Source organism: Hyla sarda, chromosome 13 (assembly GCF_029499605.1).
Source record: "Hyla sarda isolate aHylSar1 chromosome 13, aHylSar1.hap1, whole genome shotgun sequence".
Taxonomy (NCBI): Eukaryota; Metazoa; Chordata; class Amphibia; order Anura; family Hylidae; genus Hyla; species Hyla sarda.
In genome coordinates this window covers 45226396-45246709 of record NC_079201.1, presented here as the reverse complement: position 1 = coordinate 45246709, position 20314 = coordinate 45226396, and the positions used below count along the sequence as shown (strand labels likewise).

The window sequence follows — 20314 nt, the reverse complement described above, 5'->3', positions numbered from 1 at the left end:
CCTTGTTATTTGCCTTGAGGGGTGTAGTTTCCAAAATGGTATGCTATGTGGGGGGTTTTCTGCTCTTCTGGCACCATAGGTGCTTCCTAAATGCAACATGCCCCCAAAAACCATTTCAGCAAAATTCACTCTCCAAAATCCCATTGTTGCTCCTTACCTTCTGAGCCCTCTACTCTGCCTGCCGAACACTTGACATACACATATGAGGTATTTCCTTACTCGAGAGAAATTGGGTTACAAATTTTGGGGGGCTTTTTCTCCTTTTAACCCTTGTAAAAATTCAAAAACTGGGTCTACAAGAACATGCAAAGTGTCACTTTGCTGCTATTCCTGTGAAACACCTAAAGGGTTAACACTTACTGAATGTCATTTTGAATACTTTGAGGGGTGAAGTTTTTATAATGGGGTAATTTGTGGGGTATTTCTAATATGAAGGCCATTCAAATCTACTTCAAAACTGAACTGGTCCCTGAAAAATTCAGATTTTTAAAATTGGAAAATTGCTGCTGAACTTTGAAGCCCTCTGATGTCTTCCAAAAGTAGAAACATGTCAACTTTATGATCACACATAAAGTAGACATATTGTATATGTGAATCAATATATAATGTATTTGGAAAGTCTATTTTCCTTACAAGCAGAGAGCTTCAAAGTTAGAAAAAATTTTCATCAAATTTTGGAATTTTTCACCAAGAAATGATGCAAGTATTGACAAAAATTTACCACTAACAAAGTAGAATATGTCACGAAAAAACAACCTCAGAATCAGAATGAAAAGTAAAATTATCCCAGAGTTATTAATGCTTAAAGTGACAGTGGTCAGATGTGCAAAAAACGCCCTGGTCCTTAAGGTGAAAATGGGCTTGGTCCTTAAGGGGTTAAGCTTAGTACGCATGAGTAAGGAGGAGGACCCCCTAAACATCACGTCCGGACTGAAGTGGCTGTGTCTGCAAAGCCTTCAGCTTATAATGAAAATCTTGTACGAAAATGAGTGAATAAAAAAGAAAAAAGAATTCTACAGACTACGTCTAAACTGTGAGTTAAAGGGATAGGGTATAAGATGTCTGATCGCGGAGGTCCCTCTGCTGGGACCCCCCGCGATCTCCGCACAGCACCCGGTGGTCTGAACAAATGCCAGGTTCCGGCGGCAGAGGTCAGGACGCCACACCACGCCCCTCCATTCATGTCTATAGACATGAATGGAGGGGACATGGCATGATGTCACGACCACTGCCGCCAGAACCTGGTGTTTGTGCATAGAATACTGGGAGATGTGCGGAGATTTCGGGGGTCCCCCCCGCTATCCTTTGGATAGTGGATGAGATGGCTAGCAGCGGAGTACCCCTTTAATTCAACTTACTATAAATGCACTTGTCTGAATAATGCCATAAAATGCCGTTCTGATAGACTTTATTCTCTCTTGAATATTAAAACTCTGCTGTACTATTTTGGGGTACATGTGGAATTTTAATCACTTCCTATTTTGTTGGGATTTGGGATTTCTTACAACGCTCGTCAAGCAAGTTAAATAATTTGGACACTAGTCATTACAGACATGGTAATACAAAATAAGTGTATATTATTATAATTATTCAAGATAATGTATTTATAATAGGCAAAAGGGTATTGGTTTTCTCTTTGTGTTATGTTTTAACAAATATTTAAAACTTTTTTTTTCTTTACATTTTTTTTGTCCAAATGGTTGATCTGTGTATCACTGATATCATACGAATCTGCACTGCAATGTATTAATGTATATTATGTCAGGCTAGCTTATTATACACTGCTCATGCAGAGCCTGATTGGCTTTTGCACACCGCAGACCTGAAGCCATTCTGAAACCTCCAGCTGCCATAGCAACCATCGGCACAACATTCTGGGATCAAGTTGCTGGGTGCTGATGGGGAACACAAAGTGTCTGCTCCCTCTGTTAATCACTTACATGCCGTGCTCATATAAAGGGGTTATCCATCAGAATTGGGCCAAGATCCAGTCTTGGCATTGACAGCAGGCACGCAGCTATGTATGACAGCAGCAAGGCATACAGATATGCCCTTGGGTTCCGGTCCTTAACCCAGGGATAATACTGGGCATCATCGATCAGGCCGATTCGCCAGAATTAACTCTTTAAAACGCCTCAATCAAAGTTGATTGTGGTGCCTAAAATGAAAGTGAAACGATCCCCGCAGCTCGGCGTACTTTTTAGTACTATTGAAGAGACCAATCACAGCCATTGCCAGGCAACACCAAATCAGACCTATCTTAGGCTACTTACTTAGAGCTGTTTCCAATTGGGAACACCGGTTACAGTCACTGTCCAAATTTATGCGGTGACAGTTAAAGCGGTGACAGTTAAAGCGGTGACAGTTAAAGCGGTGACAGTTAAAGCGGTGACAGTTAGCACCTGTTTCTCTCACACATTCTTTCAGTTGCACACTTGGTTTGTTATTCTGTGCTTTGGAGGGAATGTTTCCTTACTCTGCATGACTCCTCTTTTTCCCCTAAATGCTGGGTCTTTTCATTAAACCACTGTAGGCTGCTCTGTAACCCCCTCCTTCCTGCTGCAGTCTGATAGGACAGAAATGAGCACAGAGAAGTGCTAGTCCCATCCTCACTTACTGGACTTTTTCTATGCCTGTGTAGAAAGATGACAGGATTGTGTTCTGAATGGTATGGGTTGTTTTTATTAACCATGATTTTTATAAAAGCAGAAGAAATGGAAAGAAAAAAGGACCTCACACACATTTGGCCGCTGATTGCTCCAGAGAAGAATTCCAAAAGGCTTATTCTTCTCTTGAGCAAGCAGCGCCCAAATGTGTATGAGGTAAAAACTACCTTTTTGAGTTAAGAGGCCATCTTGGCAGCAGTCTGCTGCTATTTACGCTGTTGGCCCTAGTAAGTTTGTTACATGTATATGGACCTCATCCACTGCAATTTTGTACAAAGGGGTTGAATATAATGTATTTTGCAGGAGATCCACAATATCCGCAGATTTATTGCAGATTTTTACTTCAACCAATTGAAGTCAATAAGAAAATTTTGGATGGATGTTCTTGCAAACACAGATTTCTCAAATACAAATCATTTACATAGTAAAGTGTGTGCAAAGAATAATTATTATTCACTCACCTGTAACTTCACCTTTACTCCATCCACAGTAACCACTTTATTCTGTAGAGAATAGAGATGTAGAATGTGAGGACTGACCATGAACAGATCACATATAATCCACATAGCCAAATGCTTGTTGCTGTTCAGCTGCTTGAAAATGTAGATTTCATACAGATAACAAATGCAGGATGAAAAAAAGAGATTTTTTTAAAATGCTAATTTTCCTGAATTAAGAGCTGCACATTAGGTCATAGACTGGGAAGAATTGTTGACAAATACTCATACAAATGTAAAAATAATTTACATCGAATACCTATAATGCTAAAATTATCCCTATGAGGAATAAGTATAAACCAATTAAAACCAAATCCCTGATGCCTTTATAAATTAAAAAGAACAAAAAAAAAAAATCTGTAAAAATATACCGTATATACTAGAGTATAAGCTGACCCGAATATGAGCCGAGGCCCCTAATTTCACCCCAAAAACCCAGGAAAAGTTATTGACTCGATTATAAGCCTAGGGTGGGAAATACATCATCCCCCCCCTGTCATCATCCAGACACGTCATTAACAACCTCATCATCATCACCCTGTCATCATCACCGCCTGTCATCATATCACCCCCCCCTTCATCATCACTGCCTGTCATCATCCCCTTATCCCACACCCCCCCTTCATCATCCCCTTATCCCACACCCCCCCTTCATCATCCCCTTATCATCCCACACCCCCCCTTCATCATCCCCTTATCATCCCACACCACATGTCATCAGCCCCCCCCCCCCCCCCCCCAATCACCGCTTGTCAATGTCTGATACAGTGGTCTTCAACCTGCGGACCTCCAGATGTTTCAAAACTACAACTCCCAGCATGCCCGGACAGCCGAATGGATGCCCGGGCTTGCTGGGAGTTGTAGTTTTGAAACATCTGGAGGTCCGCAGGTTGAAGAGCACTGAGGGCGGAGAGTTCACTCGAGTATAAGCCGAGAGGGGTGTTTTCAGCACGAAAAATCGTGCTGAAAAACTCTGCTTATACAGTGACCCCCCGACATATGATCAAATCGACATACGATGGCCTCTCAGAGGCCATCGCATGTTGATGTCAGCATCGACATACAAAGCTTTTTTATTTTGGGGCCATCGCATTAAGCTATTTTGCGCTGCCGGATAGCAGTTTAATGCTCCCCGTGTGGTGCGGCAAGTATTACTTACCCCTCCACGATGCTCCGGGGTGCCCTCCGGGTCCAGCGCTGGTCCTCGGGTGTCTTCTCGGCCCTCTCCGATGACGTCAATATGCTGCTGCGCACGTCATCCAATAGGAATGGCGTACGCAGCGGCGTAATGACGTCGCTACGCAGGCCCATTAAGGCCTTGCGGAAGACAGCAGAGGACCAGAGAAGACCAGGAGAGCCCAGCGGAGGTTTGGAACGAATTACCATCGTATGTTGAGGGACCACTGTACTCGAGTATATACGGTAACTAAAGCAGCAAAAATTCGCAATGAAAAGGTAGGTGGCCAGTGGATATAAATGTACATCCTGATGCGCTGGTACTTGGCACCCCAGGTTGTACATTTACATCCTGTAAATGAACTGAGCACAGGGGCTGTGCTTGCTTCATGCACGGCAGGTCCCAGCTGCAATCAGGAGCAAGGGACCAGCCTGTAAAGGCGGACATCAGTGATCGCGCTGATGAAAGCAATTAACCCTTTGGAAGCCATGATCAATAGTGATACAAGACCAAATTTGCCGCTTCATAAAAAAATAAAAACATCATGACCTTCTGTCTGTGCATGATGAGAGTTGTAGTTTACAACAGTTGGAGAATCACAGGAAATTATTTCCTGCACAGTTCATGTGGGGGCACAGCTCAATGAAAGGGCACAGACACCACATACATTGTTTTAAAGGGACACAGATGAACAATTATTCAGTACAGGGCATAGTGTTTGTCAATATTATACTCGGGCACAGTGTGTGGCAGTATTATACCCAGGAGCACAATGTGTGGCAGTATTCTACTAGGGGTACAATATGTGGCAGTATTCTACCAGGGGCACATTGAGTGGCTGTAATATACCAGGGGCACAGTGTACGTCAGTATTTTAACAAGGGCACGGTGTATGGCAATATTATACCAGGGGCACAATGTCCGCCAGTATAATATTCAGCGGCACAGTGTGGCAGAATTATACTCAGAGGCAAAGTATGTGACAGTATTCAGGTCATACATGGAACAGTAGATTTACATCCTCCATGCTTCAGTCACTTGTTTTACCTTAAAGGGGTATTCCAGGCAAAAACTTTTTTTTATATATCAACTGGCTCTGGAAAGTTAAACAGATTTGTAAATTACTTCTATTAAAACATCTTAATCCTTCCAATAGTTATTAGCTTCTGAAGTTGAGTTGCTATTTTCTGTCTAACTGCTTTCTGATGACTCACGTCCCGGGAGCTGTCCAACTCCTATGGGGATATTCTCCCACCATGCAAGGGATATTCTTCCATCATGCACAGCTCCCATGACGTGACATCATCATTGAGCAGTTAGACAGAAAACTTCAGAAGCTAATAACTATTGGAAGGCTTAAGATTTTTTAATAGAAGTAATTTACAAATCTGTTTAACTTTCCAGAGCCAGTTGATATATATAAAAAAAAAAAAAGGTTTTGCCTGGAATACCCCTTTAAGCCTACAAATATAGTGACCAATTCAATATGCAAACTCACTAATGAGACCTTGAAAAAAAAAACATAAAATTCTACAAAAAAAAAAAAAAAAAAATCATTTGGTACAAAATAACATGCACAAATTCATGATTAAAGGGGTTATCCAGCATAAGGTGATTTTAGTACATACCTGGCAGACAGCAATGGACATGCTTAGGAAGGATCTGCGCTTGTCTTGGGGCTAAATGGCTATTTTGTGAGATTACCATAATACTGTGGCTAGCTTTTTGTGAACTTTTATTTCCTGTTTTCAGTTTTCTTGTTTGCCTACAAATACCATGATTCCATTTTCCTCCTTCCCACACATCAGCTACTACACCCATTGAAACATAAATGAGCTGCAGACCTGTGGTTTTCAATCAGGGTGCCTACAGCTGTTGCATTACTTGCAGATTGCTCTCTCCACCCATTGAAGCAGACAGGCTCCCTGTCATCAACTGACTAGCGAGTCAGGTCTCGACCGCATTGCAAGCTGGGAAAAATCCGAGACATGAGTAATTTTGCATGCTGTTAAAAATAAATATTGAGGTGAAAATCACATAAGAATTGTGAGAAAACCGTCACACACAGGTACAGACACTATATTATGAACTACACTAACTTTACAGCCCCTGTAGCATAGTCAAATAAAACAAATTCCTGGAATACCCTTTAAACATAGAAATCTTTATTGGATGCACTAATAAATGACAGAAATCAATAGCCCACATATATCCCATAAAATGTCATAAATGCCATGATAAAAATACATAGGAGGGGTACACAAGAATGGCCAGCCAAAAATCAATAAGGACTCCCATATAAGGGATGTCTGGTATTGCACTACATAGCTAGCAGTCACAGATCTTCAAGTAAGGGATAAATGATGTAAACTGAATAATGAAAGGGTATAATGACCCACTATAACTTCAAGGCAGGAGGTAGAGGACATGTAAACAGGCTAAATGCCCATCAAGCAATACAAAAATACACCCCCTCACAATACTGCCCTGTAACAATATTGCACACATTCCCAATGTAAACAGTTCTTGTGTAATGTAGAAGTAGATGAGTGTGAAGCTCAGGTGAGGAGGCCAAGCAGGCAGGCGGCGGGAAGGGTGGTTGCATATGTATGTAATGTATAATTAGGGGGGTGTATCACCGGCGGGTGTATGTATAATGTGTGCATATGTATGGTGTATGTGTATGGTGTGATGTGTATGTGTGATGTGTGTATGATGTCTGTGCGTGATGTGTGTGTGTGTATGATGTCTGTGTATGTGTGTATGTAATGTATGATGGGGGCAGCGGCAGGTATATGTATGATGTGTGCATATGTATGATGTATATGTATGGTTTGATTGTATGTGTGATGTGTGTATGATGTATGTGTATGGTGTCTGTGTGTGTGTATGTAATGTATGATGCGGGGGCAGCGGCGGGTGTATGTATGATGTGTCTTTATGTATGATGTATGTAATGTACAATATAGGGGGCAGTGGCCGGTGTATGTATGTGTGTATGTATGATGTGTATGCATGTATGTTTTGTACAGGGGCGGACTGACAAGTGCTGCCGCCAGTTGTGCCATCTAATTTTTTTTTAATTATTTTTAGTGGTTTCTTGCCACCTGCACTAAATTGCACCACCAGAATCCCACCCCCTTCATACTCACCCGACAACCAAGAGCCCCCCGGAAGCACGCAAACACGCCCGAACCAAAACTACAACACCCAGCATGTTGAACCGTAACCTAAACTGTAGAACTATAAAGTGCAACATGCTGGGAGTTGTAGTTTTAGTTCGGGTCAGCTGCAGAGCCATAAGCTGCATCAGGGCATGCTGGGTGTTGTAGTTACTAACTGCAATTCCCAGTATTCCTTGACACAGCCTATGGCTCTGCAGCTGACACGAACCAAAACTCCCAGCATGTAACACAATAACCTTAACTGTACTACTATACAGTGCAACATGCTGCAACACCCACACAACCATAGGCTGTATCAGGGCATGCTGGGTGTTGTAGTTATCTAGTAACTAAATGCAACCTCCAGCATTTTCTGACACAAAATGCAGCACACAAACTGGAGAAGCAGAACCCCCCTGCCCCCCCCCCCCCCCCCCCCAGTAACACAGTTCAGTGTTTTCCAATCAAAAGACTCCATATATAAGTCCCTATGAAGACTGAAAAATAGTGATTAAAATATTTTAAAAAGTGTGTATATATGTGAATAAGCCCTTTCCTAATAAAAGTTCTGATAATAAATAGTTCCGATAAAAACTACAGATCACGGCACATAAGATTACACTCATGCATCCCTGTATATGGAAAAATTTGAGTTATAGGGGTCAGATGGGGGGGGGGGGGGGCTAGCTACAGCTCTTCCGCCGCTAATAGCCTGGCATGCTGCCGGCTATTAAACCATTAGATCACCGCTGTTAAAGTTGACAGCAGTGTCTAAAGGGATCTTTTATCCATCCCTGGTGGTCTAGTGGGGTGGATCGTACTATTTTGGTTGAAATTATTTCATCTACCAGGACAAGTGGATTTTCTTGAGGGACAAGTAGATTGTGTTCCGCTTTAGTCCCTTGGACAAGTAGTTATTTATTTATTTTTTTTCCCACACCCCTGTAATATATGTACCACTAATAAATTCATATAAAATATAACTCATAACTCAAAATAATGTAAAAAAATTCATAAATAAAATGTAAACTGTCCTAGATGTGAATGAAAATTAGTGCACAGTATTAAGTGAAAATTTATGAAGGATATAATTCATAGATGAATCTAAAGCAAAAAAAAAAATGTTTTATTGTTATATTGAGTGGTAATGAAGTGGTTGTACAGGTGTGAAAATGGGTATACAAAATGTTAGGTTGTAGCCCATATCACAAAGCTAATAAGGTGAATGTGAAGGTTCGTGAATGTGAATTAGATAAGTGTGTGACTAAAAATATATGGTGCCTAAAAATTTGAAGAAAAAAAACTATAGAATTAATCATCACTATAATTCCGCCTTCTTACAAATACCTTAGAAGGGACAATGTCACTCATATCAAGATAAGATGGAAATAGTCATCACCGACCCCCACTGCTTACAATCATGCTAAAAAAAAAACATATATAAAATCCTATATTCTAGGACCCAGAGCTCTAGTGAATTATAAAAAACTAGTAAAACTTAGTTGTTCGTTAAACATGGCCATATGCAAAAAAAAAAATATTGGATATTGGGAACAAAGAAGTGTTCTAACCCATGAAGGAACGGAGGATGGCAAGATTATTTCAAGCATGAGATTTATCGATGACGTTTTATTTATTTGGCAAGGCTCACAAGGTATTCTTGAAAATTTTAATTTAAACATTAGACTCACTAATGTCATTAAAAGGGGTTCAATTGATTTCTTGGACATTAGAATTTTTACGGATGAATCTGGATGTTTACACACGACGGTCTTACGCAAGGATACAAGTGTCAATGCCTTACTGCATGCCAAATCTTCCCATCCATCACACACAATCCGTGCCATCCCATATGGCCAATTTGTGAGAACGAAAAGGATCTGTGATCAAGAAAGTGAGTATGCCCTACATTCAGTTCAACTTGAACAGCGTTTCCTACAGAGGGGATAGCGGCCAAGAGATATATCTGGTGGCTCTGCCAAAGCAAAGGTACTGAGTAGATGAAAGTTGCTTGACCCAAAGAAAACAAGACAGGATGATGGGCAGCTAAGATTGATGACAAATTTTCATACGAAGTGGCATGATATGAGGATTATTATAGAGAAATATTGGCCCATACTAACTCAAGATAGAGAATTGAGGACATTTATTCCACTGAAACCCCTGATAACGGCGAGACGTTCTAAAACATTAACCCCTTAAGGACCCGGGCTTTTTCCGTTTTTTCATTTTCAATTTTTCCTCCTTAAAGGGGTAGTCCAGTGGTGAAAAACTTATCCCCTATCCTAAGCATAGGGGATAAGTTTGAGATCGCGGGGGGGTCCGACCGCTGGGGCCCCCTGCGATCTCTCTGTACAGGGGCCAGGCTCTCCGGCCAGATAGCAGGTGTCGACCCCCGCACGAAGCGGCGGCCGACACGCCCCCTTAATACATCTCTATGGCAGAGCCGGAGATTGCCGAAGGCAGCGCTTCGGCTCTGCCACAGAGTTGTATTGAGGGGGCGTGTCCGCCGCCGCCTCGTGCGGAGGTCGACACGCCCCCTTCCCGCGGGCTGTCGGGGCCCCGTACAGGAGATCGTGGGGGGCCCCAGCAGTCGGACCCCCGTGATCTCAAACTTATCCCCTATCCTTAGGATAGGGGATAAGTTGTTCACCACTGGGTCACCACTGGACTACTCCTTTAACTTAAAAAAATCATAACTTTAAAATTTTCACCTAAAATTCTATAGGATGACTTATTTCTTGCATCACTAATTCTACTATGTAATGACATTAGTCATTTTACCCAAAAATCTACGGTGAAAAGGGAAAAAAAATAAAAATCAATGTGCGACAAAATTTATGAAAAAACACTATTTTGTAAGATTTGGGGGCTTCTGTTTTTACGCAGTACATTTTTCGGCAAAAATTATATCTTATCTTTATTATGTAGGTCCATACGGTTAAAATGGATACCACATGTTTATTTTTATACACACTGTTTTTTTATTCTTGGAAATGCTGGGTGATTCAAACTTTTATTAGGGGAAGGGATAATTGAAAGGGTTAATGATTTTTTTTTTTACACTTTTCTTATGCAATATTATAGCTCCTATAACATTGCATTAACTGATCTTTCACACTGATTGATTCATCTCCATAGGAACGGATCAATCAGTGTTTTCGGCGATTGAATGCTCAAGCCTGGATCTCAGGCTTGAAGCATTCATTCGGCGATCGGACAGCGCAAGAGAAGGTAAGAAGACCTCCTCCTGTGCTACAGCTTTTCCTAATGCCGCAATTATACCGCGGCGATCCCGAACAGCTCCCTGAGCTAACCGGCAACTTTCACTTTCGTTTTTAGCCGCGCGGCTAAAAGGGTTAATAGCGTGCGGCACCGCGATCAGTGCCGCGCGCTATTAGAGGCGGGTCCCGGCATCACTGTCACGCCGGGCCCGCCGCGATATGATGCGGGGTCACCGTGTGACCCCGCGTTATATCGCAGGACCGTATGGGTACGTATCGCAGGACCGTATGGATACGTCCTGGGTCCTTAAGAGGTTAAAGGACATGTTTGTTCAGAGTTACTATCTACCCCCGAAGTCACAGTTTATCTTTTCATCACGCGGTCCCAAGTGGGGATCCTATCCATGCGGATCGTGTTCTATCTGCCCTCAAATTGTCAGAACATCAACATTTTGCAATTCAAAAGGAGACTGAGTACAAAATCGTCCATCCGATTAATTGTAGAATGCATATACTATGCAACGTGTCCTTGTGGCCTAATATATGTTGGAATGACATCAAGGGAGTTGCGCACTAGGGCCCGAGAACACATCAGAGACATAAGAAATGCAATCAAGGTTGATCTGAATGATTATCAAAGAGATACAGAAATTTTACATCACACCACGTCACTTCAGAAAATTTCATAACGGTCAGGAAAAGCTCCTATACTTCAGGGGCATTGACCAAATTCATCTTGGTGCCAGAGGAGGAAACGTGATGAAGAGACTTACACAGATAAAATGTAAGTGGATTACGTTGCTGAAAACAATGTCGCCCTATGGGCTTAACGAACAAGCTTTACTAGTTTATTTTATAATTCACTAGAGCTTTGGGTCCTATAATATAGGTTTTATATATGTTTTTTAGCATGATTTTAAGCAGTGGGGGTCGGTAATGAAGTTTACCATCTTCTCTGGATATGAGTGACATTGTCCCTTCTAATGTATTTGTAATAAGGCGGAAATATAGTGATGACTAATTCTATTGTTTTTTTCTTAAATTTTTAGGCACCATATAGTATTGGGATGGATATGTGCTACTACATATTTTTTTATCACTGAACAAGTTCATATAGCTGTTTGGAAGTGAAAGAATGTCTTCAACAACTCATCTACTTTCCCTATCAATTTAAACTTATTCCAATAATTTTTTTTTAAACGTTTGCATTTGTGGTGCAGTATGTTTATTTATCACTCCCTCCTTTTTTTTTCCTTTAGTCACACACTTATCTAATTCACGTACCTTCACATTCACCTCATTAGCTTTGTGATATGGGCTACAACCTAACTTTTTGTATACCCATTTTCTTACCTATATACAACCACTTCCACTGAATATATACATTTTTTTTTTTTGCTTTAGATTCATCTATGAATTATATCCTTCATAAATTTTCAATTAATACTGTGCACTAATTTTCATTCACATCTAGGTCCGTTTACATTTATTTATGAATTTATTATATAATTTATTTCATGAGTTGTATAATATATGAATTTATTAGTGGTTATATGTTTTTTTTTTTTTTTTTTTTATTCATGAATTTTGGACACATATACATATATATATATATATTACACATATATACATACACACACACACACACACACATAAATGTCAGTTTTATTTTCATTCACATATAGAATTTATTCATTTTTAACCACACACCATCAGTTCACCCCTTTTACTTTTTTTACCCTTATTTGTAATTAGACCCAAATATAAGCCGAGGCCCCAAAGCCTGGGAAAGCTTATTGACTCGAGTATAAGCCTGGGGGGGGGGGGGGGGGGGGGGGGGAAACACATCACCCCCAATCTATATTCCCCTGTCATCATTCAGCGCGCCCCCACCGTCATCATATAGGTCCCCCTTGTTGTGTACTCACCTCCCCAGTTCTCTCGGTCCTGTTGCTTCGTAGCTGCAGGGACCGTCCGCATTCCGGTGGGGATGGTGAGCCGGTCTGGGCCTTCCATCTTCACCGGGAGGCCATCTTCTCCGCTTCGGGCCGGCCCCAGACTAGCGACGCTGCATTGACTCCACCGTGCTGGGACATCCGTGCGCACAGACATCCCTGTGCAGTGGCGTCAATGCAGCGTCACTAGTCGGATGGTCCCTGCAGCGAAGATGGACGGGCCTACAGTATATTTTTTTTTTTCACTCAAGTATGAGCCGAGGGGGGCATTTTCAACAAGAAAAATTGTGCTGAAAAACTCTTATACTCGATTATATATGGTAATTATATATATTTAGTTTTAATGAGCATTTATAGGTTCCACCACTCCTTTTGGTTGTTAATATAGATATCTAATATATATTTTCAAAATTTTTCTTTTTATTAATATGCCATCTACTTACCTCTACTTTGTGCTGTGCGAATACTTTTGCCCACTTGCAAGATGGTTCCATGTCGTGGTGCGCTCTGTGCGCATCCTCGGGGATGATGCCCCGGGGGGGGGGGGGGGCTGGGGAGGTGTCTGTCTCTTCCTGTGACATGACATGTGTAAGTCATTCTACCATTCAAGGGGCTATATATAGTCACTCCTGCACCCCCACCTCACCGCTCCTGGGCAAAGTAGATCAGCGAAACGCTTTGGAGGGCGAGGCGGGGGGGACGCAAGTGACCGGCCACATGCACTAGCACTTGTTAGTCACTGTTAACATGGGGAATGTGTGCAATATTGTTACAGGGCAGTGTTGTGAGGGGGTGTATTTTTGTATTGATTGATTGAAGGGCATTTAGCCTGTTTACATGTCCTCTACCTCCTGCCTTGAAGTTATATTTGGTCATTATACACTTTCATTATTCAGTTTACATTATTTATGTCCCTTACTTGAAGATCTGTGACTGCTAGCTATGTAGTGCAATACCAGACATCCCTTTTATAGGAGTCCTTATTGATTTATGACTATGTATTTTTATCATGTCTTGTGTATTTATGTAATTTTATGGGATTCATGTGGGGTATTGATTTCTGTCATTTATTAGTGCATCCAATAAAGATTGCTATGTTTAATCATGATTTTGTGCATGTTTTGTACCACTTGTTTTACCTTGTTCAACACAAAATATCCCTAGGAGGGTCCCAGGTTATTACCATAAATTATCACAAACCCCTGGAAGGGCATAAGCCCCCAGGGGACAATTCCCCTAATATCTTAGGAACCCCCTTATTATAAAAGGATTTCCTTTATTACATTCTCTTAAAACATTTCAAAGAGCTCAAAACAAATGTGTTTAAAAACACATGGTATATGAGTAATTTCTACTCCCATTATTTTCAGGGGTCAGCAGATATAGGCTGTATGTAGAGGTATATATTGATTTATCCCTTATATCTCTGTTGCCACTCTTTCCCTTTAATTTGGGAACCCACTCCTAAATCACATCCCTTCAAGTATTCCTCTTTATTTGTTGTTTACATAACACACTTCGCTATTTAAAAAAACAACAAAACACTCTGGACCTCCTGACATTTCGCTGAGTAAATAGACTTTGTCAAGGGCCAAGGTACAAAGTACTAGCACTTTGAAAAATGTTAAGAGAATCTATAAATTTTATAATAACAGGGTTCCTAAGCTATTAGGGGAATTGTTCCCTGGGGGGCTAATGCCCTTCAAGGGGATTGTGAATGTTTTACCGTGTGACTTATAATTAGGGTTAAAATAACGTTCTACAACAGGCAGTGGCTATTTATTTCATGGCACTGCTGCCACTATGTGAACAAGGCGCGTTCAGCTCATACCTTCACCTGATGGACGACCTAGATAAGAGGACTTATATAAAAATAAAAATAGTTGAGGACACCTGATGTAGGGTGGAATAGTATTTTAAAGAAAATGTTTTCCAGGGGAGTACCCCTTTAAGATTTTTTATTATAAGTAGAAGCTCATTAAAAAATTAAAAAAAAGTGGTTTTCCACCGGAGTACCCCTTTAAATCATGCTGAACCTCTATGGTATGTACTGTGATTAACCGCAGGTCTTGAATGCACACCGAAACGCCACAAAATCATTGATATTTGAAATTTTTAGTATATGTTAGACCTGTGTTGTTCCCATTGAAAGAAAACGTATATTCATAATATGTCAATCAATCAGTACACAACATTAATACAAATAAATCTCTAATATGTAGAAAGACAGGGAAGGGAGGGTCTGAAATTTTTGTCACAATGTAATCCTGGGTGAAAGATAATCTATTTGTGAGGCTGATTGTAGTAAATGGAAAACGAACAATGCTAATTGTGTTAAATTGATTAAATGAAAATAAAAGATAAGAAAAAAATATATAAGAAAAAGCAATAAAATAAAACAATGCATAGAATTACAATTATAATATAACCTAGTCCACACCACTGGGCCTTTGTGTTTGGCTGGGTGGTTGAATACAATAAGGTAAAAATCAGATATAGTAAAAAAGTTTAAAAAAATTATTCAAAAGTAAATATTAGCTCCCACATGATCTATTGGAGTAAGCGTTCATACAGCGGCTCAAGACGGTTAAGTTAATAAGTGTGTTCTGTTCTTTAGGTGATCTGTCTTTTGCATAGATGAGGACAATGCCCTAAAGTGATCGAAGCTGTCCTCCGCAGCAATCTGTACATGGAATGTCATTATGGTACAGTTGGTACTGTGTGCTGTTAATGATTAGTTCAGTTGGTACTGTGTGCTGTTAACAATTAGTTCACTGTGTTAAAACTAGTTTTAATGATTAGTTCACTGTAGTAAAACTAGTAGGCACTATGGCTGACAATTATTAAAGAATGTCTAGTGTGGTAGTTTTTTTTGCACCCTTGGCGCTGGGTGCTGCAGCTTTAGGTAAATGGAATGCAGGATATAATTTGCTGTTCTGCACGCAATGAAAGTTTGATACTATGTACTACTTAGTTATCCAGCAGTAGGTAGTCAACTAGGGCACTATTATTAACCCCTTAAGGACTTAGGACGTACCTGCGTGTCCTGAGGCCGCTCCCGGTGTTAAAAACCGCATCACACCGGGTCGGTCCCGGCTGCTAATCATAGCCGGGACCCTGGGCTAACAGAGTGCGGCACTGATCGTTGTTCCGTGTGCTGTTAACCCTTCAGAAGCGGCGATCAAAGTGGACCGCCGCGTCTGAAAACGAAAGTAAACGATCAGCTGAGACGCAGGCGGAGGTCTCCTTACCTGTGTCCGCGGTGTCCGATCAGGGTTTGATTGCTCCAAGCCTGAACTGCAGGCTTGAGCAATCAAGCCCCTATCTCGCTGATCCGTGCAGAGCTATGGCTCTGCAGGGATCAGCATAGGAGATCAGTGTGTGCAGTGTTATAGATCCCTATGGGAGCTATAGCACTGCAAAAAAAAAAAAGTTAACAAAGGTCATTTAACCCCTTCCCTAATAACAGTTCAAATCACCCTCCTTTTCCCATAAAAAAAAACTGTAAATAAAAATAAACATATGTGGTATCGCCGCGTGCGTAAATGTCCGAACTATAAAAACATATTAATTAAACCGCACGGTCAATGGCGTACGCTCAAAAAAATTCCAAAGTCCAAAATAACGTATTTTTGGTCGCTTTTTATATCATGAAATAATTAATAAAAAGCGATCAAAAAGTCCAATCAATACAAAAATTGCACCGCTAAAAACGTCAGATCACGGCGCAAAAAATGAGCCCTCATACTGACCCATACGCAGAAAAATAAAAAAAAAAAAGTTATAGGGGTCTGAAGATGCCAATTTTAAACATATACATTTCCATGCATGTAGTTATGATTTTTTCCAGAAGTACGACAAAATCAAACCAATATAAGTAGGGTATCATTTTAATCGTATGGACCTACAGAATAAAGATAAGGTGTCATTTTTACTGAAAAATTTACTGCATAGAAACGGAAGCCCCCAAAACTTACAAAATTGTGTTTTTATTTCAATTTCATCGCACAATGATTTTATTTTCTGTTTCGCTGCAGATTTTTGGGTAAAATGACTGATGTTACTGCAAAGTAGAATTGGTGGCGCAAAAAATAAGCCATCATATGGATTTTTAGGTGCAAAATTGAAAGGGTTATGATTTTTAAAAGGTGAGGAGGAAAAAACGAAAGTGCAAAAACCGAAAACCCCTCAGTCCTTAAGGGGTTAAAACTAATTTTTGCTATTGCACTCCTTATGGTAAATAAAAAAATCTTTATAATATACTTTGTTAAACAAAATGAAGTTTTCTATGTTTTATTTGGGTTTTAAAAAGCTGCCACTAGGTGTCTCCCTACTAGTCCAGAGCACATTTCCCCCCATCTTCTGCACAGACTTCGGACTCTTGCTGGCCTGGCAGAAGTCCCCAATCAGGAAATGCTGAGGGGGGGGGGGGGTGCTGCCTTATCCAATCAGAGCTCATCTCACACACTAAACTGCTCTGGGCTGTGTGTAGCAACTGGTGCCAGAAAATTAAACAGATTTGTAAATAACAACTCTGGGGGTCTGCAGGTTGGAGACCACTGGCGTACAGTGAGTTCCAGCGCCGGCGGCCCCCAACAAAGAGGAGGGCGGTGCTTTTGGGTGACATATGTGAGTAGTACCCTGCTGGGCTAATAATTAATTGGGGGGGAGCAGAACAGCGCTGGCGGGTCACATGATTTGGTGGTGGTGGTGGTGGTGGTGGTGGTGGTGGTGGTGGTGGTGGGGGGGGGGTGAGAGTAGAACAGCGCTGGGCTGATAATTCATTCACAAGGGGGAGGGGCCAAACCGGTATTGCGGTATGGGAAAAATTCATATCGTGCAGCCCAAAAATGTCGGTATTCGGTATGAACCGGTATACCACCCAGCCCTACTCTGTCCATTTCAGGAACTGTCCAGAGAAGCATATCATCCCCATAGCAAACCTATCCTGCTCTGGACAGTACCTGATGTGGACAGAGGTGTCAGCAGAGAGCACTGTAGTCATACAGAAAAGAAATTCAAAAAGAAAAGATGTAAATTGTAGATAGAAATGCTGGCACTGTTGATCCCACTACATAAATAGGAAAGTTAAGGAGAAAAAAAATGGAGAATCGGTACCGGCGCCTGGTATATAACCCTTGGTAACAGGAGCTGAAGTGGTCCAGAAATGGGACCAGGAACCATATAGATGGCCGCTCACCTTAGAAAAGAAAGTATAGGCTTATAACCCCAGTGATAATGGGGTACTGAAGATGCGTAGTCGCTGCCAGGCCTTCTGGGTTGCAGAAATCAGTGGCACTGTCCTGGATAGGATGCGGAGAAGCTTGGAAAAGTACCCTTTGCAAATGGCGCTGCGGCTCCTCCAGAATAATGCAAGTGGACCAATGCTTGGTTTAAGGCTCACAGTGGAACAATTTTTATTAATTAAATAAATAAAATAAAAAACATGCGATGACGCATTTCGGGAGACTTCCTCAGATCAGAATGCTATACAGTAGACAGGCATCCATATAAATACATAAAAAAAACGCCTAAGTACAGGTAAGGGGTGTGGCTAGTGACATCAGTGAAACCACTCAGAACATGTGAATTACAATATAATTACATCTGCATGGAACATAAAAATAGCACAGCAATAATATTGTGGGAAAGCAGAGTTAGTTTAATAATATAATCATGAGATAGAAGAGACATTAGAGCTCCTGAGCTCCTAAATGGCGTGCAGGAACGGAAGCGCTCACCTGTCAGTGTATACTAGCAGGCGGCGGCTTCCAGGAGCGTCATAGCAGGTGTTGCCAGGGACGCGTTGCCATGCACGGCGGTCACGTGGCCGCGCATAGCCAATAGCCGCTCCCAGTGATCGCTTCTAGTAAATAATGCGATCTGTGTAAGTACATCGCGGCATGGCTGACAGCGCTGCAATGTAAAGTGACGGCCGTACTGATAAATAGGAAGGCAGTATATTTTAGTGTAGGTGCATGGTAAGGGTGCAACTACACTATGGGTGGTGAGGTATGTTCAGCTAATGATAATTATGTGAGCATTCGAGGAATATATATGTCAGGGGACTAGTGACTACTAGTACTGTACTGTATATACCACTGAATGTATAATATGTATCTCTCCAGTTAGTGTGGTATCTGGTGTGATGGCTATAAACAGAGGGGGGGGGGGGGGATGCTATAAGATATGCATCTATATTATATATATATATATATATATATATATATATATATATATATATATATATATATATATATATACACATATACACACACACACATATACATACATATATACACACACATATACATACATATACATACACACACACACACACACACACACACACACATAAATAAGCATAAATATATAAATAATAAAATTATATAAATATATTAAAATCCAAAATAGATAATATTAAATAATGTAAAAAGAACTCATGATAATACCTAATATAATGAGAGCATGTACTATTATAATAAATTAATAATAATACAAATATATGAATACATAAAAAGCACTGCCTGTAATGTCATTAAGAGCCATACAATATACATAACTTGGAAAGGAGTATGGAGCGACAGACCGGGAGGCTACTGGATCACAAGGAGCATTCAATAAACCAGATGGGACCAATATCTGTAATTTGTAGATCCAGTAGTTGAAACGCTGGGAGTTATCCTTTGGTATACATTCAATTGGGGTTACAGTTATACAATCAAAATCCTGTCTGTGATATTGTGTCAGTTGCCTAGACACACTGTGCAGTGCAAATCCATTTTCTGTGTTATTTCTATGCTTCGTTATCCTTTCCCGTAGGCACCTGATGGTTCTACCGACATACTGGGTCCCACATTTTTGCAAGATCCCCTGGATGATCCTATGATTACAGGTGTTTGTTGTGATGAAGTTCATCAACCACTTATTGTCAGGGTTATGAACATTCTTAATGATCAGACATTCACTTTGGGACAAGTTGCAGGCTCTCTTAAAGGAGGCTTCCACAATAGATCTGGGGTATTTTTTGGCCTTGAATAGTTGTTTAAGAATTTTACTCTGAGCAGTAAAGTCATCATCAGTGGTACAATTGCGTCTAATACGCTTAAATTGCCCATAGGGAACATTTGTCAGCCACTTTTTATAATGTGAACTTGTGAAGTCTAAATAGCTTTTGCTATCAACTTTTTTTTTAAAAAGGTCTTGGTTAGCAATTTACCCAGACCATTGTGGAAGACAACCATGTCTAGAAATTCAGCGTTGTCCTTCTAGACATTCTGCGTTAAGTGTAGACCCCAAGTATTGTCATTTAAAAGAGATAAAAATTCAACACATTACAACATAAAATACAACATACACCCGTGAACATAGGATCATCCAGGGGATCTTGCAAAAACATTGGCCCTTTCTACTTCGTGATCCCTTCCTAAAAGACCAACTTCCGGCCAAACATAACATCCCCTTTAGGAGGGCACAAACACTGCGTATCATCATAGCACCTAGTAGACTCAAAACAAAAATCACCTCCAACGCCACATTTCTGTCTGTCACTGGAGTTTCCAAATGCGGTCATGCAGGCTGAATATGTTGCTCCAACATTAATCATCGAGCCAAATCCTTTGTCTCCAGAA

General features: G+C 40.8%; 1 protein-coding gene across 7 annotated transcripts in view; it reads right to left on the bottom strand.

Annotated features, from left to right (window-relative positions):
* RAB37 (RAB37, member RAS oncogene family) overlaps positions 1–20314 on the bottom strand; it is a 157073-nt gene that overhangs the window by 63571 nt on the left and 73188 nt on the right. For all 7 annotated transcript variants that reach the window (XM_056549552.1, XM_056549554.1, XM_056549551.1 and 4 more), the window contains one exon: positions 3128–3169. In XM_056549552.1, the coding sequence (XP_056405527.1) occupies positions 3128–3169 (42 nt within the window). The remainder of the gene's footprint in view (positions 1–3127; positions 3170–20314) is intronic.